Source organism: Glycine soja, chromosome 16, assembly GCF_004193775.1.
Source record: "Glycine soja cultivar W05 chromosome 16, ASM419377v2, whole genome shotgun sequence".
NCBI lineage: Eukaryota > Viridiplantae > Streptophyta > Magnoliopsida > Fabales > Fabaceae > Glycine > Glycine soja.
The window spans coordinates 26,111,706-26,139,025 of NC_041017.1; the positions used below are offsets into that span (position 1 = coordinate 26,111,706).

General features: G+C 36.4%; 2 protein-coding genes and 1 long non-coding RNA gene across 4 annotated transcripts; 1 reads left to right on the plus strand and 2 right to left on the minus strand.

Annotated features, from left to right (window-relative positions):
- Positions 1-3,926: 3,926 nt before the first annotated feature.
- Positions 3,927-5,746, minus strand: LOC114389898. The gene is made up of 3 exons (XM_028350608.1): positions 4,786-5,746; positions 4,496-4,704; positions 3,927-4,412 (listed from the first exon to the last, which is right to left on the minus strand). Exons 1-3 carry the CDS (start codon positions 5,744-5,746, stop codon positions 3,927-3,929), a joined length of 1,656 nt encoding a protein of 551 aa, XP_028206409.1.
- A 7,915-nt stretch (positions 5,747-13,661) lies between these two features.
- On the plus strand, positions 13,662-15,855 carry LOC114390685 (heterogeneous nuclear ribonucleoprotein F-like). Of its 2 annotated transcripts, none has more exons than XM_028351514.1 (2): positions 13,662-13,935; positions 14,749-15,855. In XM_028351514.1, exons 1-2 carry the CDS (start codon positions 13,838-13,840, stop codon positions 15,524-15,526), a joined length of 876 nt encoding a protein of 291 aa, XP_028207315.1. In that variant the 5' UTR covers positions 13,662-13,837; the 3' UTR covers positions 15,527-15,855. The 2 variants fall into 2 exon arrangements, with proteins under 2 accessions (XP_028207315.1, XP_028207316.1); XM_028351515.1 differs by having other exon boundaries at positions 13,799-13,935; positions 14,838-15,855.
- Positions 15,856-21,113: 5,258 nt separating this feature from the next.
- LOC114390720 lies at positions 21,114-21,330 on the minus strand. Its single transcript, XR_003661999.1, has 2 exons — positions 21,298-21,330; positions 21,114-21,150 (listed from the first exon to the last, which is right to left on the minus strand). It is a non-coding gene; the product is annotated as an uncharacterized LOC114390720 (long non-coding RNA).
- Between the last annotated feature and the right edge of the window lie 5,990 nt (positions 21,331-27,320).

A 27,320-nucleotide genomic window follows, 5' to 3' on the forward strand; every position in this document is an offset into this window, starting at 1 on the left:
AACCAAGCTTTTCAATTCATTCTATGTACCCGTGGTGGTTCGCATTTTTTTCCATGTATTTTTATTCTCGTTTTCATTCGCTTTCTATACCCCCTTTTGACGTGCTTCAGTCATTTATTTAAGTTGTTTCTCGCCTAATCTAAAAATAAAATAAATTTCCACCGATCATTTGAATTGTATCATCCGTTAATTTCTGTTAAAGAGAATTCCGACCGTTCGGTCGTGCCGTAACCACGTTGGAAATCAAAAAAGAGGTAAAATAATAATATAATAATAAAAAAATACCTTTTAGTAAAATAAAGCGAAAAATCAATCGGACGTTTTCTCTTTGGGATTTCTCATTCTTAATTGAATTGACTAATAACTAAGTGAAACTAAGGCTAAAATCAACTCGCCTAGTCAAGCTCGTCCACAAAAAATAGGATTTTGAAAGTTTATCATTTCAGTTTCTTACCAAGTAAAATGGATCATTTTTAAGGTTCAACGCCTTAAAATGATCACCTTTCAAGTAAAAAGAATCACTTGATTCACGCATAAAGAAGAACTACGTAGGTCTGATTTCCTCTTCGATGAAGGGTACGTAGGAGCAAGAGTCCCGCTTTTGTCGACCTCAAAAAATAAAAAGAAATAAAAGTTAAGATAACACAATTCCACAATTCTAAAAAATAGGTTGTTGTCCTTTGAGACAAACGTGAGAGGTGCTAATACCTTCCTCAAACGTAAATACAACTCCCGAACTTAGAATTTTCATTTCGACCGGTTTCCTTCAGTTTTTCTGACGTTTTCCACAAATAAACGTTGGTGGCGACTCCGCGCATCTTTCCTCCTTTGGAAAGCGCACCCGTGAGCCTCGTCTTCGCTCGCCCGCAAAAGGGCACGTTGCGACACACTTTAAATGTTCTTAGGCAAAAGCCAACGTTTATTTGTTTTTGTCTTTTATTTTATTTTATTTTATGTTTTTAGTTTCTAATCAAAATTTTGATCGGCTAAAGTTTCTAAACATTTTTTCATGACCATTTTTAGTTCTTACTTTTAAGTAATAACTTTAATTGATGATATAATAATAATTCTGACTATTGAATGACTTTCTATATAATCTATGAATCTAATGACATAACCACATATTTTTTAATCTTTCACCTGTCTAGAACAAATGATGACACTAAATTAGTTGATGAAGGATTAAATATACACTTTTAAAAAAAAATCCCTGGTGACTATCCTATTAGACTTGATATGGCAAGTTTCTGGATAACCAACTTCATAAATTAATGTTGTTACTGTTGTTACTTGACAATACGAAGTGATGAATTACAATGGTGATGAAGAAAAAGTTCAAAAACTTTGATAGGTAAAAAAGTTGATGGATTAAAAGTAAAAATACGAAAACCTTTAACAATCAAAATGGTAGTAAACCTTGGTAACTACTATAAGTGTTCACTTACTTTTGCATCACCGCCTCCCTTTACATTCCGTGGCCGAAAAAGGTGTTTGTGTGCTTTACATATTTTTACAAGGTTTCTTTTCGCACCTCCATTTTCTATCTAGACCAGTTTTTATCTTTTGTAATAATACCAAAATACTTTAGTCTCTTCGCACCCATGCATTTAAAATTAAAAACCATTCTCCCTCTCCCCCTCTCATCCCTCCTTTTCACCCTCCTCTCTCATCTCTACCTCTCCCTTTTCTATCTGCCCCTCTCTACGTCTTCTCATTTTTCTCTTTGAGTGAATAGGCAATTTAGTCCCTGAGATTGTAACCAGTTTGCATATTAGTCCCTGACTTAAATTTTAATTCATAATAGTCCCTAACTTTACATAAGTTTTGCAAAATAGTCCATGTCGTTAAATTCTCAGGTGACGGCGTTAGTGAGGTGTATAGGTGGCAATTCAGTGCCACGTAGACTGTCCAATGTGGCACTGAGGTCTGCATGTATAAATTCTCTCTCACGCAAGGTTGCTTCTTCTTCTTCCCCAAATAAATTAGGGTTTACGAAGCTGCTGGTTTCCCACGCTGAGTCGCTTCTTCTTCTTCTACTTTGAGGCTTAGTCGCTGTTGCTTGTTCACTTGATTTCTCCATGTCTGCAAGTGGCAGTTGTTGTGCATTTTCTGGTAGTTTCATTCGGCAATGCCACCATGGAAGACGTGCAGCTATTCGAACTGCAAGAACAAGGAGGAACCCAGGAAGGTTATTCTATACTTGTGCATTACCCCAAATAGACCCAGATAACTGTCAATTTTTTCAATGGGTTGAAGAAGAAAACCAACTTTCTAATTCGTCTTCTGTCTCAAGAGAAACAATGGTAATGGCTGATTTGAGGCTACAAATTGAAGCTTTGCAGAAGAAAATGAGAAATTTAACAAACATTGTGTTGCTAGGTTTTTCATTTTTAATTGTAATGTTAGTTTTAGGGGGAATGTATTTTAGGTAAAATGTGTAATAACAGCTTTTGTAGTAGGAAGTGGCTGATATTGTAATTGTTGTTTTGCTTTTGTAATAGCAACTTTTGTAATAGCAACTTTTGTAGTAGGAAGTGGCTGATATGGTAGTGGCTGATATTGTAATTGTTGTTTTGCTGAAGAATTTGTAGTAGGAAGTAATTTGTTGCTACTGTCAATTACCCATTTCAATTAAATATAATTTGTTGGTGAAATTTGTTGCTGAAATTTGCAGTTTATTAAATATAATTTGTTGTTGTATAACTTTTTGAAGTTATTGAAGTAGCACTAAACTAGGTGGTACTACTCCAACTCCAAATCCAACACAGTGTATAATTTATAAAAGAAAGAGAAGAAACATGACATTAAATCAATTTCACATAATGTTTGACATCCCAAAGCATGGTAGTTAAAAGCAATTGTTTAGTAGGCCATAATGTTTACATCATTTCACATGCCAGTGAAGCTTTCAAAATATACAACTACATATCCTAATATCAAAATGCAACAAAAAATGCTTCTTCGGTTTTCTTTATCAGCAACCTTCTAACTCAGCAACTTTCAAAATGCAACAAAAAATGGGTCTTCAGTTTTCTTTATAGTGCATCATCTTTATCAGCAACCTTCCTTTGTTTGGCTCTTGTTATGGTTAGCTTATTCCTTGCTATTGGTGGAACAATAGTTGCAGGGACCTACATGCAAATGCCAAACATGAATAATTGTAATATATAAAAATAGAGTGCTGCAACAAATTAGGTTGAGATAAAACTACTTTGTTGTGACAAATATTTACCATCAACTCCATGTCACTATCTTGTGACAAATGAGGCTGAGATAAATTAATCTCCACCGGATCTTGTTGAACATGAGCAGCAGCTTCTTTAGCCTCATTCAAAGCTTGTTCATCTTGAGATAATAGGTGGTCATCCTCATTTGAAGTTGATGGTGCAACATATTTCTTTGGCCTAACAGGAACTCCACTATTTTTACAGCTTCTAATGTTATGATTGGTTTGGCCACACCTTCCACATGTAAACTCAGCCAATTTCCTCTTTAGCTTATGTCCTGTGACATTGTCCTCATCTACAGATCTCCTTCTATTTTTCTTTGGCCTTCCTCTTTGGACCCTTTTATGTGGTGGGACAGGGTGCGTATATTGTGTCTGGGCCCAATATTGTGGTCCTTGGACTGGTTCAATAAAATGCTGGTATGTCTTATTATAAGCTTCTATTGACAGCCACTCATGACACATGTCCTCAGGCTTCCCTCCTTTGTGAGTTATTGTTGCAATGGCATGTCGGCATGGCATCCCTACATCAAAGTTGTAAAATCAGCACACATGTAGGTTAGGAATGAAAAAAAAAACTATAAAGAACACAACATGTTAGTTGCCGTACTCCACAAGTGCATGTCCATTCAGCTAAATTGACCTCAACCTTATTCCCCCACATGTGGACCTCATATCTCAGGCCCATGTTATCACCACACTAAATGGGAGTCCATTGATTAGCAAAATGAAATTCTTTTTCTAGTCTTTTATACTGCACTGGACATAATGGTCCAGGCTTTCCAGAAAGTTTAATCTTGCGGGCAGCCATGGTTCTCATGATATAACTTCTAATTTCTTCAAGCATTGTGATAATAGGCTTGCATCTATACTGCAGAATTCTGGAATTGAATACCTCACAAGTGTTGTTGCATATATTGTCCACCTTGGGTACTGTACTGAAGTGGGCTTTTGTCCATGCTTGTTTGGGCCATTTATTCAAATACTCCCAAGCCTGGCAGTTGATTGTCTTCAAATGGGCCATATGGCCTTCAAACTCAGCAACAGTAGTGGATTTTGCACATTGCCACACAATTCCTTTAAGTTCTTTGCTTTTCCATTGCTTTGTAAAATTTTTCCAAAGATGCAAGACACAGAATCTATGAGGTGCACCAGGCATGACTTCCTGTAAAGCTGGAATAAGTCCCTGAAAAATTGCAGCAAAGTAGTAAATACTTCTGGACTAGTTCCTAACTTATGATAACAATTGCAAATCACACCATGTCATACCTTTTGCATATCTGACATGAAATTCCACTCATTTTGTATGTAATCCCCAAGATCTTCATGCAACAAAGTTAAAAACCATTTCCAATTGTCTTTGTTCTCAATGTCCACAACAGCATAAGCAATAACAAAGATGTGGTTATTGCCATCAAGCCCAACAGCAGAGAGCAAGTTTCCTTCAAATGCACTCTTTAGGAAACATCCATCTAGACCTATGAATGGTCTACATCCAGCAACAAACCCCTTCTTACAGCCAGCAAGACAAATATATAGCCTCTAAAATTGTGGTGGACCTTCAGGACTTGGCACTGTGTTGATCTTAACTGTTGATCCAGGATTGCTCCTCAATAATTCATGTGCATAATCAAATACTTTGGCATATTGTTTCCTCTCATTCCCTTCCACTAGTTGTTTTGCTTCTTTCATGGCTCTCCACATCTTTGTAACTTCAATGTGCACTCCAAACTCTTGCTTGAAATATTCCAAAGCTTCAACACATTTAAGGGTTGGTTGCATTCTGAGTTTGCCCTCAAGTTTACTGACCACCCACTGTCTATCTGCTTGCTTGTTGCTCACTTCTCTGCAGCAATTATGGTTATGCTTAAATGTCTTTATCTGAAAAGAGTTTCTAACTTCATTCTTTGCACAGTAGATTTCCCAATCACAAAATGCCTTGTTGCATTTTGCTCTAGCCCTCTGTTTATCATTCTTCTTCCACTTGAACTCCCTGCCCATCAATATGCTATACTCCCTCAAGGCAGATTTAAATTCATCTAGAGTACCAAACTCCATCCCTAATTCCAACTTCTGTTCACCAACTCCATTACTTTGACTATATTGAGGATAAACTTCAACATCCTCATCTTCATCATCACTACTAATGGGGATATTAAGCTCCTCTGAATGATAACCATCTGTCTCAACTTCAGCTTCAACTTCATTCATCATACAAGAGAAATTTATAAACCACTCATCACTGTCAACTTCCTTTTCCTCCTCACTATCAGCAACATCTCTCTCTTCACCACCAGCATCTCTCTGCTCACCAGCATCAGCATCCCTCTGCTCACTACCATTTCTTTGCTCACCAGCATCAGTATCCCTATGCTCACCACCATCTCTCTGCTCACTAGCATCAGCATTCCTCTGCTCACCAGCATCCCTCTGCTCACCAGCATCTCTCTGCTCTCCAGCACCAACATGCTCACCAGCACCAACATTTGCATCAATGGTGATCAAGTAAAAATTAATCATATTCATTAATCATGGTAACCATGTCGGACCAAGTACAGATGAATTAAAACTTACCTTCCTCATGGCCAACAATAGGTACATCATCTAAATCATCATCATTCTCAACAGCTTTTGGAATTGGATCACATTCCAAGTACAACATCTGTGGGACTTCTTCTAAAATTGGATCTACTTCATGATGAAAATAAACATTTATCTCATTCTCATTTTTAAAAGCATCCCTAACTAAGTGTAATATATCTCCATCAGTTGTACAACTCCTTAACCCATGATTAAAACTAAGTCTTTATCAATCAACCAAAAACATTCTCCTATATTGCTATACTTCTTACAAGCTTTCACCAGATCATATAAGATAAATGCATTTAGGCAATCTGCAGATATATCCTCCCAAACGTCAAATTCTCCGCCTATATATTCAACCTTTCCATCACTGGCACGTGGAGTGAATCTTCCTCCATGGTGCAATACTAAAGTTATATTGTCATTCATTCTACACAATCAGAAACCACAAACATTGTCATATATTAGGAAATAAAAAACCTACCTCAAACTCAAACATAGGCACATCACACAACAACATGCAATGTCATCTATAAAAATAGAGCATCATAAACGAAAATAATAAAGGATCATAAACCTCCCTACGAAGCGCGAAGACAATGCAAATGAAACCCCTTGAACATATAAAACCCCAAATCAAACCACCAAAACAATGCAAACATATTGAACGCAAAAAAACCACCAACCTGACAAAAAGCGCGAACCCTCACAATCACGAGAATGCAGGGGAGGGAAGAGCAAACCGCAAACAGTTAAAAAACCTTACAAATAGTAAGACAGTGAAAGGGAAAATGGGTTTACTTCATTTTTTATTTCTTTTTAACCTAATTTTTCAATTCAGTCCTTGCCTTGCCACATAGGATTGCTGACTTGGACTCAAACTTGCCACATTGGGATGCTTAAGTGGACTGAGGTTTGCCAAATAGACATTTGACTAACGGAGGAAATTAGATTTTAACAGCAGGGACTTATTTGCATAACGGAGGTAAAGTTAGGGACTATTATGAATTAAAATTTAAGTCAGGGACTAGTATGCAAACTGGTTACAATCTCAGGGACTAAATTGTCTATTCACTCCTTTTCTTTCTCTCAAACCATCTCTGTTCATCTTAGTTATTTTATTTTTCTTCTGTTTTTCCATATTTTACAGAACTAGGTGCAAGAAGCAATTGCCTACATCATTGCAGAATTCAGTAATGTTTGGTTGGACCTATTCCTTTGGGCTAGGCTCATATCTTTAGTATCTCTCAACTAGCCTACTAGGATTTTGTTTTGAGTGTTGCTAGGTGCACCCAACATTATTGCTGGTGCACCCAGCATTCTATAAAAATGGCGAAATTGCCCTTGCTTAGTTTTCCTCTTACGGATCAAGTTGATCCATAACTTGATCCGGAAGTGACTTACGGATCAACTTGATCCGTAAGAGGAAAAATAATAATTTATTAACTACATATTTAAAGATATTGTTTAAGGTTATTTTATACATATTAATAAAAATCAATAAATACATAAAAGATAATAATAATTTTATAAAATTAATATTATCATCATTAATTTATTTTTTATTTTTATAATTAATCATATCATTATTAATATTATAAAGAATATAAAAAAATAATTAGTATTATATTAAAAATTAAAATATTAACTACTTTATAATACATTTTTTTACATGATCATTAGAATAAGTGGGAAAATAGTAATTATAAGAGAATTTAAAAATATTAGTGCGTTATATAGAATAAGGATCTTAGATAACGAATGATGTCCATTTTTTGTTTAATTTTTTTTACACCCTTTTCAACTTCTTTATTATTTCAATTATATTTAAAGTTATATTTTAAATTATTTTTTATTAGTTGGTAAACTAAGTTAACTAGACCATTTATAATAATTTACATATACTATAACTAAGTTAACTAGACCATTTTAATAACACGCGTGTATATAGACACAAATGGAATACACAATCAATGAAAATCAATAAAACTAACATTAGTAATGAAAATAAATAAAACCAACAATACTTATGAAATGAGTTCATGTACAATATCTGTATATACAAGGAATATCAATATAAAATATGTACTAAACTATGTCTGATCAGTGCGCCGTCTGCGTCTACACCTAATGTATACTAGATGGTCCTGTGTCACACTCCTGGCCAATATGAGGCATTCTTCGATCACCTCAGGTGTCGATGAGCCAGGCGTGCCACCCCTAGACTCAGATGGCGCTCCAACCTCTCAGCAATGTCATCACAAACTTCCTGTTACATACAAAACAAACTAATTACACAAATTATTATGCAAATATTGAGGTAAATGACGTAAATTATTAGTATTACTTACCACTGCATGTCTGGGATCCTCCGCAGATGTCGACGATGCTCCTGGCTCCGGCACGCGAGGGATATCCGTCTGCGGGGCCTGAGAGACGACTCGGGGTTGTGGGGCGTGACCATGAGGTAGAGGATCTAATACGTGGCCTGGTGTCATGAAAGGATGGGAGATGCAGAAGAACCAGTCGATGTAGTCACTAGAACACGCCCCTGGAACAATGCACACCTCACCTACTGGTACCATATGATCCTCGTAGTGCATCCATTTATCGTGTATATCATCATACGAGACCCATGAATCGACAGGAGGAGCAGGAATGGTCTGCGTGTAGTCAAACTGCCGCACGACCCTCTCCGGTCGGTAATAAACAACAACAGGCCCCCAACGCAAGAGACCGGAATAGCATGATCTGACGTGGAAGTCCCGGACCTCCCAATGCTCCCCATAAGGGATCCAACAGACATCCGAAATCCGGAGTCAGTCTAGGCGCTCCTTGTACGACGTCGTGTGAATGTTCTTCACGGTCTTCTTCGTCGCAATCCACCTGCACCCACGCGGAGAAACCTCGTCGTAGTCCTGATTAGCGGTGGACTCCGCGAACGAGGGAAAGTGCTCGTAAATCCAGCACTACAGATGTAACATTAAAATTATAAACATTAATAATGAAAGTGTAACAAATTGTTTAGCCTGAATGAATGAAAAACATATTTGTTACCTGCAGCAGAGGACTTAGTCCTGTACCAGCAACAAGTCCCTCAATGGCAGGGACAGGCCTGCCTAAACTGTGGACCTTCCTCCCATGATAGGATAGCTTCAATTCAGGACACTCCTAAATTGAAGTATAAAGGAACGCAAAATTCGTTAAAATCATCATTTAAAGGAAAACTAATTACAAGTAACTAAAATTAAATAGTATAAATACATCTCCCGTCCATACGCTGCAAGCAACGTGATCCGCATACAGGGTCAACACGGATGGGTCGCTCGGACCACCCGGAAATCCCTCATGCGCGTCCTCAGCAGGCTCTGCGCCTGTGTCCGCAGGAATGTCCGCAGGAATGTCCTCTACAGCAGCAGGTGCCTCCATCAGGTCATCATGAACATCTGGCACAGGGATGACTGGCTCATCGACGTGATCCGCAGTCACAGCAACTCGCTGCCTCCGTGCGGATGTAGTAGGCCGTCGATGCTGCGGAGCATCATCGGAATCATCATGATCTCCTTTGCCTACACCTCTGTCAGTAACCTGACCTAAGGCACGATCTAGTCCTCTGGTCCTAACCATGATCTGCAAATGAGTGACGCAAATTCAATCACCCATTTCATTCACTCAAATTTCATTGGTCTAACGCAAATTTCATTGACTGAAAGTCGCGCTTTATGCTTTTATCGGGTTAGTTTTTATTCAGTACACTATATGATTGAATGGAAATTGATTATGGATCCTAATATTATTGATATTAGATGAACAAAGCCAAAGAAAGAAGAAATCAATCTTCTTGATATTAGATGAACAAAGCCAAAGAAAGAAGAAATCAACCTTATGTGGACTGGTCAAGCTTTATGCTTATTCATTTGGTTCAACCTATAAAGGAAGTACATGGTCATAACTTAGTTAAAGGATACTATATCCTTTATGAGCTATTTCTTTTATAAGGATACTTTATCCTTTATGGTCATAACTTAGTTAAAGGAAGAAATGGAAGCAACTACTCATTTGGTTCAACCTATACTGGCAGTGAAGTGCATTCCTATGAGCCCCAAGCAATATTAATTGAAATATTAACTACTAAGTAGTTTGCCAAGTATTTTTATGATTCATTCTAATATCTCATGCAAGTTGTGATAAAATAATGTTGTGTAGCCCAAAGTCAATTCAAGGATCTCGAGGTTGTGATTAAATTTAAAGTCCCTTTTATTAATTGAGAATTTGTGTTTTGTTTCTCTACCTTTTATGTTTTCAGTTTTTGAAATTTTATTGATGATTATTATAGGGTTTTGGGAATTGAATTAGTATTAGCATTAGGTGATAGAATGGCTGCTTAATTGATGACCAAAATGCTTATTGCTCTAAAGTTTGATATAAAACCATTTGTATGGAATAGTTGGTTCATCATTTGTGATATTATATTATAGCCGACCATGTGGCTTAGAGTTCTAAATAACTTAAGGTTTTGGGATAGTTGGTTCATGCTTCCAAATGCATTTCTTCACATACAGGCTCAGAGGTTCTAAGCAAACTACCATCATGCCAAATTCCCAGTTCTATCATGTCAAATTCCTATTTCCTAGTTTAATCCATTAATTGCAAGTATTTGCATCTATCTAAGGTATGAATTTAGGTACAAGAAGCTGCAGATTGTTATTCATTGTTGTTCTCCTCTAATTTGGATTTAGGTACAAGAAGCTGCAGATTGTTATTCATTGTTGTTCTCCTCTAATTTGGATTTAGGTACAAGAAGCTGCACATTGTTATTCATTGTTGTTTTCCTCTAATTTAGGTACAAGAAGCTGCAAATTGTTACTCACTAGTATTTGCATCAATCATATTGGTCATAACTTAGTTAAAGGAAGTACATGGAAGTTGGCTTATATGGAAGCACATGGAAGTTAGCTTATAGGGATATCAATCATATTAGTCATAACTTAGTTAAAGGAATGAATTTGTATGTAATCACATAAAAGGCAATTACATATTGGCATTAAATCAAATAAAGTATTTAGCAAATAATTAGCATACATTCATGGCAATTTGTATGAAACAGTAGATATTCATGACACTATTTATCAAATATTTAACATGCATTCAGAGGTATCAAATAATATTTGGCAATTTTTGAATTAAAATCAAACTGTGAGTTTTACGGATCAAGTGATCCGTAAACATTTTTCGAATCAAGTTGATCCAGAAGATGCTTACGGATCACTTGATCCGTAAAGCTCCCAGCGATTTTCGACAGCGCTTTTCGCCATCGCCGACAACACTGCAGCAAAAAAAGGTAAGGTTCACGATGCTTACCTCGACGGTGGACGCGCTAACCTCCTCAACGACCGTTGCTCTTCGCGGAAGCTTCCTCGCAGCACCACCGAAAGCTACCTCGGCAACCTCCTCAACAAAAAAGAAGAAGAGGCACAAAGAAGATGCGCAAGCAATGAAGAAGAAGACGTAGGAAGAAGAAGAACCAGGAAGCTGGTCAACTTGTTGATGGTTTCTCCAGAGTCTGCTAGGGCTGAGACAGTCCAGTGTCGCGGACCATACGTACGCCTGCAATGGGTACATGATATATATGAGCGCCGATGCCAGGCAGGTCATTGGACAGCTGCGGCTCACGCATATCTTCTTCACCTACTGGGTTACACTCTGTTTGCTAACAAGAGTGCAACCAATGTCCATGTTGTCTACTTGGAGGCCCTTCGTGACCTCAGTATGACAGAGAGGTACGCCTGGGGAGTGGCTGCTCTGGTTCATATGTAGGACCAGCTGAACGATGCATCTAAGAGCCACAGTCGACAGCTTGGCGGTCACATCACACTGCTGCAGGTAACAAATGTTTTTCATTCATTCAGGCTAAACAATTTGTTACACTTTCATTATTAATGTTTATAATTTTAATGTTACATCTGTAGTGTTGGATTTACGAGCACTTTCCCTCGGTCGCGAAGTCCACCGCTGATCAGGACTACAACGAGGCTTCTCTGCGTGCGTGCAGGTGGATTGCGACGAAGAAGACCGTGAAGAGCATTCGCACGACGTCCTACAGGGAGCGCCTAGACTGACTCCGGATTTCGAATGTCTGTTGGATCCCTTATGGGGAGCATCGGGAGGTCCGGGACTTCCACGTCAGATCATGCTATTCCGGTCTCTTGCGCTGAGGGTCTGTTGCTGTTTATTATTGACCGGAGAGGGTCGTGCGGCAGTTTGGCTACACGCAGACCATTCCTGCTCCTCCTGTCGATTCATGGGTCTCGTATGATGATATACACGACAGGTGGATGCACTACGAGGATCATATGGTACCAGTAGGTGAGGTGTGCGTTGTGTCAGTGGCGTGTTCCAGTGACTACATCGACTGGTTCTTCCGCATCTCCCATCCTTTCATGACACCAGGCCACACATTAGATCCTTTGCCTCATGGTCATGCCCTGCATCCCCGAGTCGTCCCTCAGGCCCCGCAGACGGATATCCCTCGCGTGCCGGAGCCAGGAGCATTGTCGACATCTGTGGAGGATCCCAGACATGCAGTGGTAAGTAATACTAATAATTTACGTCATTTACCTCAATATTTGCATAATAATTTGTGTAATTAGTTTGTTTTGTATGTAACAGGAAGTTTGTGATAACATTGCTGAGAGGTTGAAGCGCCAACTGAGTCTAGGGGTAGTCACGTCTGGCTCATCGACACCTGAGGTGATCGAAGAATGCCTCAGATTGGCCAGGAGTGTGACACAGGACCATCTAGTATACATTAGGTGTAGACGCAGACGGCGCACTGATCAGACATAGTTTAGTACATATTTTATATTGATATTCCTTGTATATACAGATATTGTACATGAACTCATTTCATGAGTATTGTTGATTTTATTTATTTTCATTACTAATGTTAGTTTATTTATTTTCATTGATTGTGTATTCCATTTGTGTCTATATACACGCGTGTTATTAAAATGGTCTAGTTAACTTAGTTATAGTATATGTAAATTATTATAAATGGTCTAGTTAACTTAGTTTACCAACTAATAAAAAATAATTTAAAATATAAATTTAAATATAATTGAAATAATAAAGAAGTTGAAAAGGATGTAAAAAAAAATTAAACAAAAAATGGACATCATTCGTTATCTAAGATCCTTATTTTATATAACGTACTAATATTTTTAAATTCTCTTATAATTACTATTTTCCCATTTATACTAATGATCATGTAAAAAAATGTATTATAAAGTAGTTAGTATTTTAATTTTTAATATAATACTAATTATTTTTTTTATATTATTTATAATATTAATAATGATATGATTAATTGTAAAAATAAAAAATAATTTAATGATGATAATATTAATTTTTTAAAATTATTATTATCTTTTATGTATTTATTGATTTTTATTAATATGTATAAAATAACCTTAAACAATATCTTTAAATATGTAATTAATAAATTATTATTTTTCCTCTTACAGATCAACTTGATCTGTAAGAGGAAAACTAAACAAGGACATTTTCGCCATTTTTATAAAATGCTGGGTGTACCTAGCAACAGTTTCTTTAATATCTCTCAACTAGCCTGCTAGGTTTTTGTTTTCTTTTTGTTTCTGGAACTAGCCTACTAGGTGATACCAGAAAAGAATATTTATTTATTCTGACAAAAAAGGAAGAAGCTGTATACGTGTTTCCTAAACTACCCTTTCATCGAACGGTCAGGGATCCTCACAACGGAACAAATTCGTCATTAACCTCAAATCCAGCACCTATTCTCTACTAACTAGTAGCTAGTAATCCAGGACGAGAAAAAAAACGTGAATAAATTCGAAATCGAGTAAAACAAGAAAAAAAAAAAAACGAAACGTGAAAAGGAAAAAGGGGTTTGCAGTGTTCCACCCACACGCACGCAGAAGCAGAAGCAGAAGCGCAAGCGCGTGTAACCCTAATTAGGGTTTGCAAGCCGATTTGGGATTCGCCTTTCGCATGATCGCAGCGCTGGATCCGTACCGTGTTCCTCCGTCTACGGAAGCGCCTTTTGCTCGATCCTTCGCCGATCTCGGAAGCATGTACGGTCCCCGAGGGTATGTCAACGCATCTTCATCTTTCTCCTTCTTTATTCCTTTTCCATCCAATTGTTTCTTTTCCATTTTCTCAATTTCTGGGGTTTGGTTTCTGTGCGGTGATGCTTGTAATTAGAAATCGCGTGTCCGTCTAAATTTGTTTAAAATTAGCATTTAATTAGGTTCGTGTGTAACAAATTGGGGTTGAGTATTGTATGAATTTGTGTTTAATTTTTTCATTTGAGTCATTTGGGCATGGAAAATGCTTTCTGATCTTTTCCCCCTTTTAAGTTTGTGTGTATTTTGAATAATTTATTGATTATATCCTATGTCTTGATGAGGTTTTTACATATTTTCTCAGCTATTTCCAATGAATATGGCTGAGAAAGTAGGGTTGTACTGTGTTGTTACGCACACGCATAAGCTTTTACTTTATTTTTTATTCTTTAATTAATTAATCTTTTGAGTTGTGCCAGTGATGCATTAGTTATGTTACTCCACTATTATTGACCTTGAGCTGCATCGTTTGTAATTTGTATGATTTTTTTGTGTGTTTTATTTTGTTTATATATGTTCAGCTTGATGGATTGTGTCTTGGATAGATTATATGGTTGTGGTCCATCTGTGATACTTTCTGTTGTTATAGGTGGTCTGGTTGATATGTTGTTATTTTTTTTTTTCATATTGTTTGGTTGTGGGAGTTGTGATGAATATGATAGATCTATGAGAATAGGAATTAAAATTAAGTGTCAGGGGAAAACAAGGTTGGGTTTGGCTTTATTAACGTATGTTGAGTGGGGGATGTTTTGTTTTTTTGGGTATGGAAATTTGAAGGGCAATGTTGGGAAGCGGGGGGGTTTCGGACGGGTACGAGGTTGGCTCAAAGAGACAAAGAATGATGGAATCCAATCCATACTTCGCAGTGAGCAGCGGAACAGGCAACTTACCTTATGGGTATGCTGGTGGCTTCCAGCCCCCTCCCTTTCCCGTGGTTCGTCTCAGGGGGCTTCCATTCAACTGCACTGACATTGACATCTTGAAGTTCTTTGCTGGACTGACCATTGTGGATGTCTTGCTGGTCAACAAGAGTGGACGGTTCTCGGGCGAGGCCTTCGTAGTCTTTGCAGGAGCAATGCAGGTTGAGTTTGCGTTACAAAGAGATCGCCAGAACATGGGTCGCCGATATGTGGAAGTGTTCAGGTGTAAGAAGCAGGATTATTATAATGCTGTTGCTGCTGAGATCAAGTACGAAGGAATATATGATAATGACTACCAAGGTAGTAGCCCTCCACCCTCCCGGTCGAAGAGGTTCAATGATAAAGACCAAATGGAGTGCACTGAAATATTGAAGATGCGCGGCCTTCCATTCCAAGTGACCAAATCTCAAATTGTTGAATTCTTTAAAGATTTCAAGCTGATAGAAGATAGGGTACACATTGCATGTCGCCCTGATGGGAAATCTACTGGAGAGGCATATGTGGAGTTTGTTTCTGCTGAGGAGGCTAAGAGGGCAATGTCCAAGGATAAAATGACCATAGGATCAAGGTATGTAGAGCTGTTTCCTTCTACACCAGATGAAGCTAGACGGGCAGAGTCAAGATCAAGGCAGTAATCGTGGCATTTTTCCTTGTTTGTTTTAGGTCTTCACCTTGTTCCTTCTGGTGCCTACTATAATGTTTTTGAATTTTAGATTATGTACTTTACTTTTACTAGTTCGACTTGCTGTTATATTTGCATGTCTGAAATGGATGCATTAATTGATTAATAGAAAGGGCCTTTGAATATATGGCTCGGTGCTGTGAAAGGTGAAAATGTGTAATATTTCAAAGTTCCTTCCTTTCAGTCATGGCCGGCTTGTCTCGATTTTAGTATTGTTTCAGCTGTGCTGGTCATGGATACTGACCCTTAATGACAATGCGCCATTTCCAAAAGTTTGATTAATTGGTATGTTTAATGGATCGGTTTTGGGGTATTTTTGGACCCCCGACTTTATTTTGGGATCAAAGAACTCGATTTGGGTGTCTATCCTGTCTTGCAAAGTACTGTACACGAGTGTATGTGTTTGGTTGAGCATTAGAGATCCACGTTCAAGGCAAAATCACATAAAAAAACAATGCATAGGCAATTATTAGTTGTTTCTAGGCTCCACATCTCGCTGCAAGCAACATGTTACCAAACAACGCTATAGTAACTATTTGTTGCTTCTTGTTTGTTGAATCTCGCGCTAATTTTTACGGATAGGGTAGTGGTGTTTGTATGGTTTCGCTTGTTGGGGAGTGTTCTGGGGCACTTTAGCATATATCTATGTGTATTTTGAATTATGATACCTGCGGGTAGCATTCGTTATGCTGTCACAGGTCTTGGTTTTCTATTAATAATATATTGACTTATAAAAAAGACTAATAGTTGCTTCTAGGATCATGTTCACGAAGAAGTTCAATATAGTTGATTAGAGAAATGCTAGAAATACACTCTCTTAACATATTCTTATTGGCTAAAATTGATTAGAAACGATAAAATTTAGTGGAACTCACGATATACGTTTACATTTAATTATTTTTTCTTCTGATTTTATAATTTTAAATAAATTTTAATCAATAATTTTTTTTACCTTATTCTTAACCTATTGTTCAACACGTAGTTTGCGGGATTAGAGAAATAGTCCAATTATTTGAATTTGAAAAGCTTGATAGCCCATTTTCAAAGGGTTGAATTCATAAGAAAATACTGACCCTTGACCTATGTAGTCACTACTTCGTGGAAAGTTGGGGAAGGTCATGACTATAGTGTAGTCTAATCCCTTGATTCACCACAAACTAAAATCCCTTTCATTTTTGTCATTATTATTCAACAGGTCACATAAAGACTAGAGAGTGGTGCCTAAGGCTTTTTGGTGGGTGTTGCTAGGTGCACCCAGTATTATTGCTAGTGCACCCAGCACTTAAGGGGGAAAAAATTGAAATATCCTTGATCTGTAAGTCTTTTACGGATCAACTTGATCTGTAAAAGGCTTACGGATCAAGTTGATCCGTACAATTTATAGACCAGCACACCCATCACAAATGCAAAGAAAGCATAGGAACAATTTTGGTATTTTTAAAAAATATTGGGTGCACCTAGCAACACTCCTTTTTGGCGTAGTGATGAAAAAAGGCTTGCTCGGTCAATTGACGTCAAGTGGCTAACAAGGCAGCAATACCTGTTCGTTCAAATTTTCTCCATACTAATTGAATATTTAGTATTAACTATAAAAAATATTTAAAGTAAAGAAAGTTTATACATAAAATCAATTGTAATGTAATCTAAATTAACACAACTTTATAATTCTAAAATTATTTAAACACCTAGTGTTTTACTTTTAAATTTTAGATAATATGTTGCCCACTAAATGCGAATTGTCTTCCTTCTCTCTAGTTCCAATGGTCTTGAATCCCAGTATAAAGCATATGCTAATAAGTATAAATAATAACAATTATAAAAAATTAAGTTAGTTTATAAGTAAACAATTATCATTTTTCAATTATCCTTGAAACCTCTTGGACTATCGCTGACATCCCATGCATTACGTAGTATCACACTTTGTGCTTCCTTTTTAGGTATTACACTAAATTGAATAGGATATTCAGATATTCAAAGTTTATCCAAAATTGATGTTGTTATAGCAGCTAACATCGGTTTTTGAATTATTACTAGCAACATCAATTTTTTTTAAAAATCAATGTTGTTAGTAACAGTTAACATCAGTTTTTTAAAAAACTGATGTTAACTTATTACAAGCAACATCGGTTTTTTAAAAAACTGTTGTTGTTAGTGACAGTTTACATCGATTTTTTTAAAAAAATCGATGTTATTTTTAGGAATTTTTTGAAATTCATGTCTGTACAGTATGCAATCATTTGGGCAAACATGAATATTCTGATACTCCAAACTCATTGGACACAGTATCTTCTTGGTCTGATAGTAACTTTTAGGCAACATATTTTCCTCTGAAAGCATATCGTGCAAAACTTGAAGCAGTGAACTAAAACTTTTGTCATTCCACCCATATCTGGCCTTCACATTAACCAGACTTAACACCGCCAACAATAGCGTCAATGAATTCTTGCACCCCGGATACAAAGGCTTCTTTGAATCAGTTTGCAGTGTATCATCCATAGGGCATGTGCTTGCTGAAAAGACTTTTACCCAAGATCACGAATCATATTCTCTAAGCGATCTCTCATTTCTACATCAAATGGTTCATATTGAGACCCCCTCTACATGTCTGTCAATTAACCATGTCATATCCATTTGGTATAATTCTTCTTAATCCCATCACACATCAGATGATCTCGTATGTCGTCCAACATTTGTCATCTCATGTTCAAACAATTGATGCAATGACAAAAATATTTTTCGTCATCATCCGGTCAACTTCTTTCAGAAGCAAATTGCAAGAACTGATAAACGCCTTCCTCATATGCAGGGCTAATGCAACTTTTGTTCATCCAACTTCGATCCATCTAAATAATAATTTTGTGATACTCACAAAGCTATTCCATGCATCAAAATCTCACTTTTTCATTATAGGTGTGACCTTATCCCATTCAGGAAGACATTTTTTTATGGTAACTTCATACATCAAGGTTAAGTCTCTTGTGTTAAATTTGACAAAATTTCGGCAGTATTTCGCATTGGTCTCCAAGTACATGACATGAAATCGGTGAGATTAATTCCCCGATAATCAAGTATGCATTCAGAGAACAACTAGAAATGCATTGTATCGAAATTTCATCAAATTTAACAAAAAAATCTTAACCTTAATGCATGAATCTACCATAAAAATATGAGTCTCCCCAAACTGTCCAAATGGACAATTCAAGATTCAATACAACGATTAATGCAAACTATCTGCAAGAATCATTGTATTGAATCTCAAATGGGAATCCAAGGTTCACTCATGATAAACATTAATTATACGCACAACAATAGTCATTAATAACATAAAACAACGTAAAAAAGGACTCTAGCATAAACTAGGCCAAGAAAAGTATGTTTTGCATTTGTACTTGTGATAATGCTCAATATCAATAGTCTCCAACAATGAATACCGTCAACGATGAGGCAAACAACAAAATGATAAGGGTCTCCAAGCTTATGCTGTAGCAAATAAGGGTTCAGTATGTTTCTATAGAAATGACTCACATATAGATAAGACAAAAACATCAAATTTTCCAATCATAGGAACCTATGAACTAGAATGGAATAAACAAGTGAATAAGCCAAGTTCAATGCATACAAACTAGACAATTCGTTATTGGCATAAATAATCATTCCCTCTGGCTAACAAAATTTGTTGCTAGTCATTGCATTACTTACTTTTCTAGTATTGCTCCAGTAACAAGCTTCCTGATATAAACTAGGCATTAATCTTCAACTAATAACTTAAGCTTCTAGCTGAGTTGGTTTGGTCCTTTGATGATTTTTGTGTATATTGACCAACTGCCCTATCTTTTACTTGTTTACAAATATATATTTGATGTTGGCATGCACATTTATTTAATGTAATTCTTTTGATATGTGTAGATAGAGAAAGGTGCATGCTACATATTGTTTAAAAATTTTAGAAGCCCAGTAATACTGCATGAGAAGGATGCAGGTCTTAAAATTCTAAGGAAAGGTAATGGTTAATTTTCATGATTAACATCTTGCAGGCAATGTGATATTTGTCTATTTTTCATGTTTTATGTATGCATTTTTACAATTTTTTATGTTGGTCTCAAATGTAGTTGTTCAGGAGTTACAAGAGCAACATGGTGCTAATTCTAAGTCACTTAATGTAGTGAGATGTACATCTTTGAATCAAGATGGGATCATTAAGGATGAATGTAGTTTTTCTCCTCTAAGTGACTTACAATTTTTCTTCTATATTGCATATGGTCATTTGTTGTAACTGAGAGAGGAACAAGTAGTTGTTATGAGAAGGTTAGTTGGCAGAGCTAGTTGTTAAGAGATGAACATGTTATGTTGAAGGCGACTTTGCTTTTGAAGAAGGGAGAGGTGGAGGTGGAACTATGGAATTTTATCAAGAGGAACCCAACAAGTTGTGGTGGAAGAATATAAAGATGATGATATTGGTGGGTCTTTCCTTCGGCAAACCAACACCAGGGTAGAAAGTGATGTGCACGTGGTGTCTCTTGCCTTAACTATGTCAACTGTGAGGAACACAATATCAATGTTTAAATTAAATAATCAGTGTTCATATATTACTGGATAGCAAAGCCAGAAAAAAAGGGGGGGGGGTATAATTGTTCTCCATTTGAGACATGAATGGAAGACATTTATCTACCCCTTTATTTGTTCACTTGGGAAGTAACATTAGAACCACAACACAAACCTAAGAGGAGATTAATGAATGGATTGAATTACAAGAAAAAATGTGTGGACTAAATTAGTTGAACAAAATTGTTTGTAAAGGCCAACATCAATGCGGGGAATAGGACAAAATTCATCCTACATGGTTTACTTTAGACATAATAAAATAAAATCCCAACGGAAAAGTCATAAACTAGCATTTCAAAGATTAACTGCACTAATCATTTCCATGAACAAACGTCCCTTTTGAACCAAAGATTAATTGCACCTCTCTTACTTTTCCATGAAGAATCCTCAATAAAACTTCACATGTGTAATACACACACACACACACACATACATACATAGATACACACATATTTTCCCCTAGCTATCCCTCTAATCTAGCTTATCTAATTAGATTAGCATCATTAGATTTTAGTTAATTGCAGTGAACTTGTGGTCAATTTTAGTCAGCACCATATAGCACTGCTCTTATCATCAGCTAAAGTATCCAGTACCACTACCAGGTAAGAAAATCAATGTCCTTTGATTATAAACAAAGTTGACAATTATGAAAACAACAGATAAGTAAATACACAACATCTGAATTTATGATAGCTAATTGATACAACACATATCATAGTTCAAATTTTACATTTATAGCTGTGTAGCAGTTCAAATTAAATTGGCACGTAGCCAATGGAAGAAAAAAGTGAAGGTTACAATCATTACTCTACTGATGGTGGTGGTGTAATTGGGGTTTCAGGTTATATATTTTGATTTATATTTAAGTTTAACACAAGGCTTACATTTTGCCGAAGGAGTAGAGACTGGTTGTGGCTTGCCTTCTATTGATGATGGCGGTGTAACTGGGGTTGCAGGCTCACTTGGTTGTTCTTCCTGCAAAGAAATAAAAAAACAAGAACAATGGTTACCAAAGATTGTTCCTAAATGTTTGAGGAAACATACCAAATAATATTTCTACGTGTAACAAAAACACTATGCATGTATTCTATGAGAATTGAAATTTGTGTTGTGATCCAGTACCTCAGCCATGGACCTAACTCTCAGGCCAATAACTACAATACATGATTGATACGACAGTTCTACACAAGTTTGACCAATAATGCATAACCAAGCTATATACTAAAGAAACATTATATTGTTAAAATATTTTTTATTAAAAACATTGTACTAAAAATATAACTTGATATCTATCATAAAAAATATAACTTGATAAAAATTAGAAGTGGAAACCAAAGAGATATGCATGGCACCTACAGGCTACACAATTAATAATACTCTTTCATTCTTCATAGAATACATTTAATACCATATATGTAGAAAACTGAACTTGGCATTTTTTTTTCATTTTAATTTATCATTTCTACAGGTTCTTCTAGTAGACTTTTTTATGGCTGACCAACTAACTAGCCAGGTGATCTTATTATAGCTTACAAGTTGATTTTATTATTGAGGTTTTTTCACTTCTACTTATTATTGTGCATCTTAAGTAAAATTAATTTTTTTATGTGATGGTTGTGTTTACAAATTCCATTGCTTAGGCATTTGGAAAGTCCAGGTTATCACATTTTTGCTAGAGCATTCAAAACACACCACCCTGATACCTGCCATTCTGGAAGATTATAAATGGAAATAACTTACATCATCTCATTTTTACCATATTATTGACGTGCTTTGCAAGTAAGCCTAGAATGCAGATTAGTAATTGCACTTCTCTTTTGACATTGCAACCTAGGAAACTAATTATTAACTACTTTAACAATTGGAGACATGCTACATTGCTAATTGAATTTCTTTTATATTGTGTATTCCCCATTATTTCAAAAACTAACACGTGCTTATTGAATGATCTTACAAGTGTGCAAGACGGTGGTTTGATGATGGTGATGTGAACCATTTGGCTAACATGGAAAAGTATGTCTCAACAATGGTGGCAACAAGGGTTAGAATAACATACAACAGGCAAAATGACAATATATGGTTTGCTATAGTCTTAATCACTTTCATGGTGGCCACAATGTATCAATTGTACTGGGATTTTATCAAGGACTGGGGATTTCTTAATCCAAAATCCATGGCTCAGAGATGATCTAATTCTAAAGAATAAAAACATATACTATATGTCTATTGTAAGTTTTCTTTACCTCCTAATATGAATATCACAATCATAAGCATTTTATATAACAAAGTAATGTTGGATTGAAGGTCTTAAATATTGTCTTAAGAGTGACGTGGGTGGTGACTATCATGCACTTCAAGGTAGGGCCTGTTCAATCACGACTACTAGACTTTTTATTAGCTGCACTTGAGGTTATTCGAAGAGGGCATTGGAATTTCTATAGGTATATTTTATCATATTTTGAAGAGATGACTAAATTTTTTATCCTTTAGAATTTCCTTCTTCAATTAATCAGGACTTCAAAATGCCTATCTCATCCAATGTAACACAAACTATTTCACTATTTGTGTTTACCAATAAGCAAGTCCTATTAAAACCACATACTTTTAGGCACTGGCCTGTTAAAACTCAATGTTTCTAATATACTCCTCACATGAAAATCATGAGTTTAAAGCATGGGCACAACACATGCCTACGTAAACTTTGGGTCAAAACAATAATGTCACTACACTACTCACTAGAATCTAGGGTGACAATGAAAGAGCTCTAAGTCATAATAATTTTAGTTAGCACATTCTGCATACTCATTATTTATATATTACTATGAATTAATAATACTTATTATTTCCATTGGCCTTCCTCCAAAAGATTACACCAGCTATAAATTGCTTGCACAATTTCTTAAAACCAGAAAGTAAACTGCACAAAAATTGAAAACATGGGCATTGCTAGTCTGAAAATGAACATAAATTATGGTGCAACAGTTCCTAAACTAAAATTAGTCAATAATCACGTTAAGAAAGATTCAAAACACACAAGCAAAGGAATTATTATAATAAATAAAAAATCCTAAATCTTAACCTATGTTAGATCATGAAATATTTTCTTAATGTTACAAAGCTTTTCAAGTAATAAAAAAAATCCTCAATATCCCCCAAATTTTCTCAAATAAAGAATTACAATATTCTAACCTAATGTTAGCATGTTTCTTTTGTTGTTTTGTTCAAATCTGAAAGAAACCTGGTATCTTGTTAGCATAAACCTGGTTTCTTTCTCAAATGACAAGATAAAACCCTTCTCAACCCCTCTTTCTATTCATACACAACTATTGATCTACTAGCATAAACCCACCCTTAATGGGCCTAATCAATTGCTGGCCCATTCCCCTTCTTTCTAACATAACCCCTTGTATTACTTTGACTCAATATCCTAACTGCTAATCTGATCAATCAAAATCACTAATGGATGAAGTTGTATACTTCAACTACCACAATATTGGTTCAAGCAGTGTTCCTTTATTTCTTGAAACAATGTTGCAAGCAAGTGAAGAATGAGTTTACACTTTGCGTATAAGATAATGTGGCACAAACAAGGAAAGAAAATGATCGATGTGACTCTAAATTGGTACTAAATAAAGACAAGATCAGAGAAGATAGGTGATGGCTTCTACAATGCACCCTTCAAAACCAGAGCATGGATTTAGAAGCTCTTATAATCATTGATTATATATACCTTTTTACACTTATGGAAATATCACCCTCATCTAACAATTGAGATAGAACAGAGAAGGTGCATGTTAAACAACACTAAAAAGATATGCTATTGGAGTATGATGTTTTGGCCAGGGTACCAAGACAAGATAAAAGGAGCTAAATGGCAATAGTAGGAAAATGGATGAATGAAATATTTTCAGTGGTAGGCCATAATAACATAATTTCATACAAGGATTCAAACTGTTTTTTTATGAGGGACTGCAGCTGCAAATTCTATTCATCTTTTCGCTACCCTTTTATATATTCTCAGTGTCCCATTGGTTCTAAGACACATATAAAACTTGGCTTCTAAATTCATTTTAAAGGAAGGTAGTGCTAGTGACCCAAAAATCATTTCCTATCTATTGTTACCACACAACAACAATTATATCTAAAGCACTTAAAAAAGAAAACAAAAAGAGGAAGAAGAAGCAAACCGGTGCGAAGTGAGGCAATGTGGGGATAAAAAAAGAAGTTAAAACTCAGCTATGCGAGGTGAGCCCAACTCAACTATGCGAGGTGAGCCCAACTAAACTATGGTATTGAATACAAAAAGATGCAAAGAAGAAGATATAGTCGCAAAAAAGATGCAGCAAAATACCTGGGTACGGTGGCGAGCTGTCACGGTTGCGAGGAGAGGGAGATAGAGTCGTGAAGATGAAGCTTAGACGGAGAAGAAGAGAGCGCGAGTAAAATAGGGCTCGTGTTCTAATATTTTTAAATGTACCTTCAACATCAATTTTCAATAAAAAAAATTTGATGTTAACAAAGCAATGTAAATGTTAACATCGATTTTATTAAAAAAACCGTTGTTAACTTATCATACGTTAACATCGGTTATGCAGAAAACCGATGTTAACGAACTTACGTTAACATCAGTTTTTTGTGCTCTCCCCCTCCCTTCTCCTTTCACTCATTTACTACCACTAGACCAGCCTTAGGCAAATTTTTAGTATGCTTTAATTTAGACTTAAAGACTTCTTTGTATTAACCGGGAGACAATCACAATGGTAGTCATGTTGGAATAGATGTAATTAGAAAATATAATAAAACCAACAACTAATTGGTGTTGTAATTTATGAAAGCATTTCCTAGCTAATAGTACCTCCCTAGGTAACACTACTACAAAAATGGTCTTTTACGACAGTTCTACAAAAACAAATGTCGTAAGTAAAGTGATGGAAGCTTGCTTGTGGGGCTTCTATGGAGGCTGGATCTTTGAGCTTCAATGAGGTCCTTTAATGGTGATTTTCCACCATGGAGATGCAGCGGAAGACAAAGGAGAAGAGGAGAGAGGAGGTGCCATCCACTAGGGAATAAGCCTTGGAAGAAGGAGCTTCACCACCAAGATGAGCCTTGGATAAGAAGCTTGGAGAGGATGCTTCAATGGAGGAAAAGAAAGAGGGAGAGAAAGAGAGAGGGGGGAGCACGAAATTGAAGGAAGAAAAAAGGAGAGAAGTTGAGCTTTGTGTTGTGTCTCACAAGACTCTCATTCATCAAAGTTACAACAAGTGTTACACATGCTTCTATTTATAGACTAGGTAGCTTCCTTGAGAAGCTTTCTTGAGAAAACTTCCTTGAGAAGCTTCTTTGAGAAAACTTCCTTGAGAAGCTAGAGCTTAGCTACACACACCCCTTTCATAACTAAGCTCACCTCCTTGAGAAACTTCCTTAAGAAGATTCCTAAAGAAGCTAGAGCTTAGCTACACATACCTCTCTAATAGCTAAGCTCACCTCCTTGAGATGAGAAGCTAGAGCTTAGCTATACACACCCTATAATAGCTAAGCTCACCCCCATGACAAAAAATATGAAAATACAAAAAAAAGTCCTTACTACAAAGACTACTCAAAATGCCCCGAAATACAAGGCTAAAACCCTATACTACTAGAATGACCAAAATACAAGGCCCAGACGAAGGAAAAACCTATTCTAATATTTACAAAGATAAGCGGGCTCATACTTAGCCCATGGGCTCGAAATCTACCCTAAGACTCATGAGAACCCTAGGGCCTTCCCTTGGATCTCTAGCCCAATCTACTTGGAGTCTTCTACCCAATGCCCTTACGGAGTAGGATTGCATCATAAAGCGGTGACATTTTTGTAAATAACTACAAATTTTTTAAAAATGATTTTATGAAAACCGTCTTTGGAAACACATTACGACATCAGTTCTTCAAGAACCGATGTAGAATGCGAGAATACAATGTTAGTTTTAGAAAACCATCTTCGAAGGGAATGCGAGAATTCCAACTCTCTCTCACTTATCCTTATTTTCATCTTCTTTTTAATCTCTCTCCCTCCTCCCCCAGCCCTACCCCTACTGCATCCGCGACCTCGACATCCACAACATGAAGGTCTCCACCTCATTCTCATTCATCACCGCACTCACCTCCCCTTTCTCTCCCTCAAACACATAGTTTCAAGAACCCAATGGGGCAACCCTATTTGGTCCACTCCTCTAATTCCTTCACGACACTGACTCCTTCTTCTTCATCAACCTCTACCCTTACAATCTTTATTGCCTCAACCTCGAGATTCCTCTTGGAATCGTGCCTTTTTAAGAACATCCGTTTAACTTCCGCAATGACTTCACCATCGGGGTTCGATATCGAAACCTCTTTGACGTCATGGTCAACACTGTCGTCTCCATCCTCATCATTATCGGCTACAAGACTGTGCCAATTACTTCCACAAAAACTGGTTGGCTGAGCTCCAGCATCGCCGCTAACGAGTTTGAAAGACTGTGTAACAAAGGTTTTCATGAAACATCTTAAAAATGGTAGGACTCCACAACTCTACTATGAAGTTGAAAATTGTCTTGTGGAATTGCTTCATCCACATGAAGATTGTAATGTGAATTCATCATTATTTTTCACTCTTCAGGTTTTCCTTTAGCTCAATAAAAATTTAAATCCTTATATTGGTTAGATCTATTTTTTACAAGAAAATAATTTGTCTCAGGTTTCTATTGCTGATATGTCGGGTTGAAGATGTTATTGTTGAAGACACCATAACTGGATCTGTTGTGCACTTTCACTGGATTAGAAATATAAATGTCTCTTATTCAGGAGTAATCAGTGTGTTTGGGTTGGGAGGTGATATAAACTCGTTCTCTTATAAATGTGCAAGTTGTTTTCTTTTTCTAGTTCTAGTTATCAAGTTTTGGGTGCATAACCTTTTATCTTTGCATTTTTTCATCAAGGTGTTGTTTCAAGTTTCAGCTATCTATTACTGAACTAATTACATTCTTGATTTAAAACTAATTGGCAATAACATCTAGGGCTATGCCTTCAATAACTTTGTTTAAAGTGAAATGGAAACAATAAAAACAATTAAAAAGAAAAGGAAAAGGTTTTTGTCCCATCCAAGCCATTCTTATTTTCATATTCTTTTC

What these genes read in the sequence shown, in the direction of transcription:
- LOC114389898 (XM_028350608.1), bottom strand. Translation starts at nt 5,746, where the DNA reads ATGATTAATTTTTACTTGATCACCATTGATGCAAATGTTGGTGCTGGT. An exon ending in CACAGTGCCAAGTCCTGAAG is followed by an intron (nt 4,705 to 4,785) that starts GTCCACCACAAT and finishes GACCATTCATAG; the next exon opens with GTCTAGATGGATGTTTCCTA. An exon ending in TCATGTCAGATATGCAAAAG is followed by an intron (nt 4,413 to 4,495) that starts GTATGACATGGT and finishes GCAATTTTTCAG; the next exon opens with GGACTTATTCCAGCTTTACA.
- LOC114390685 (XM_028351514.1), top strand. Translation starts at nt 13,838, where the DNA reads ATGATCGCAGCGCTGGATCCGTACCGTGTTCCTCCGTCTACGGAAGCG. An exon ending in AGCATGTACGGTCCCCGAGG is followed by an intron (nt 13,936 to 14,748) that starts GTATGTCAACGC and finishes GGAAATTTGAAG; the next exon opens with GGCAATGTTGGGAAGCGGGG.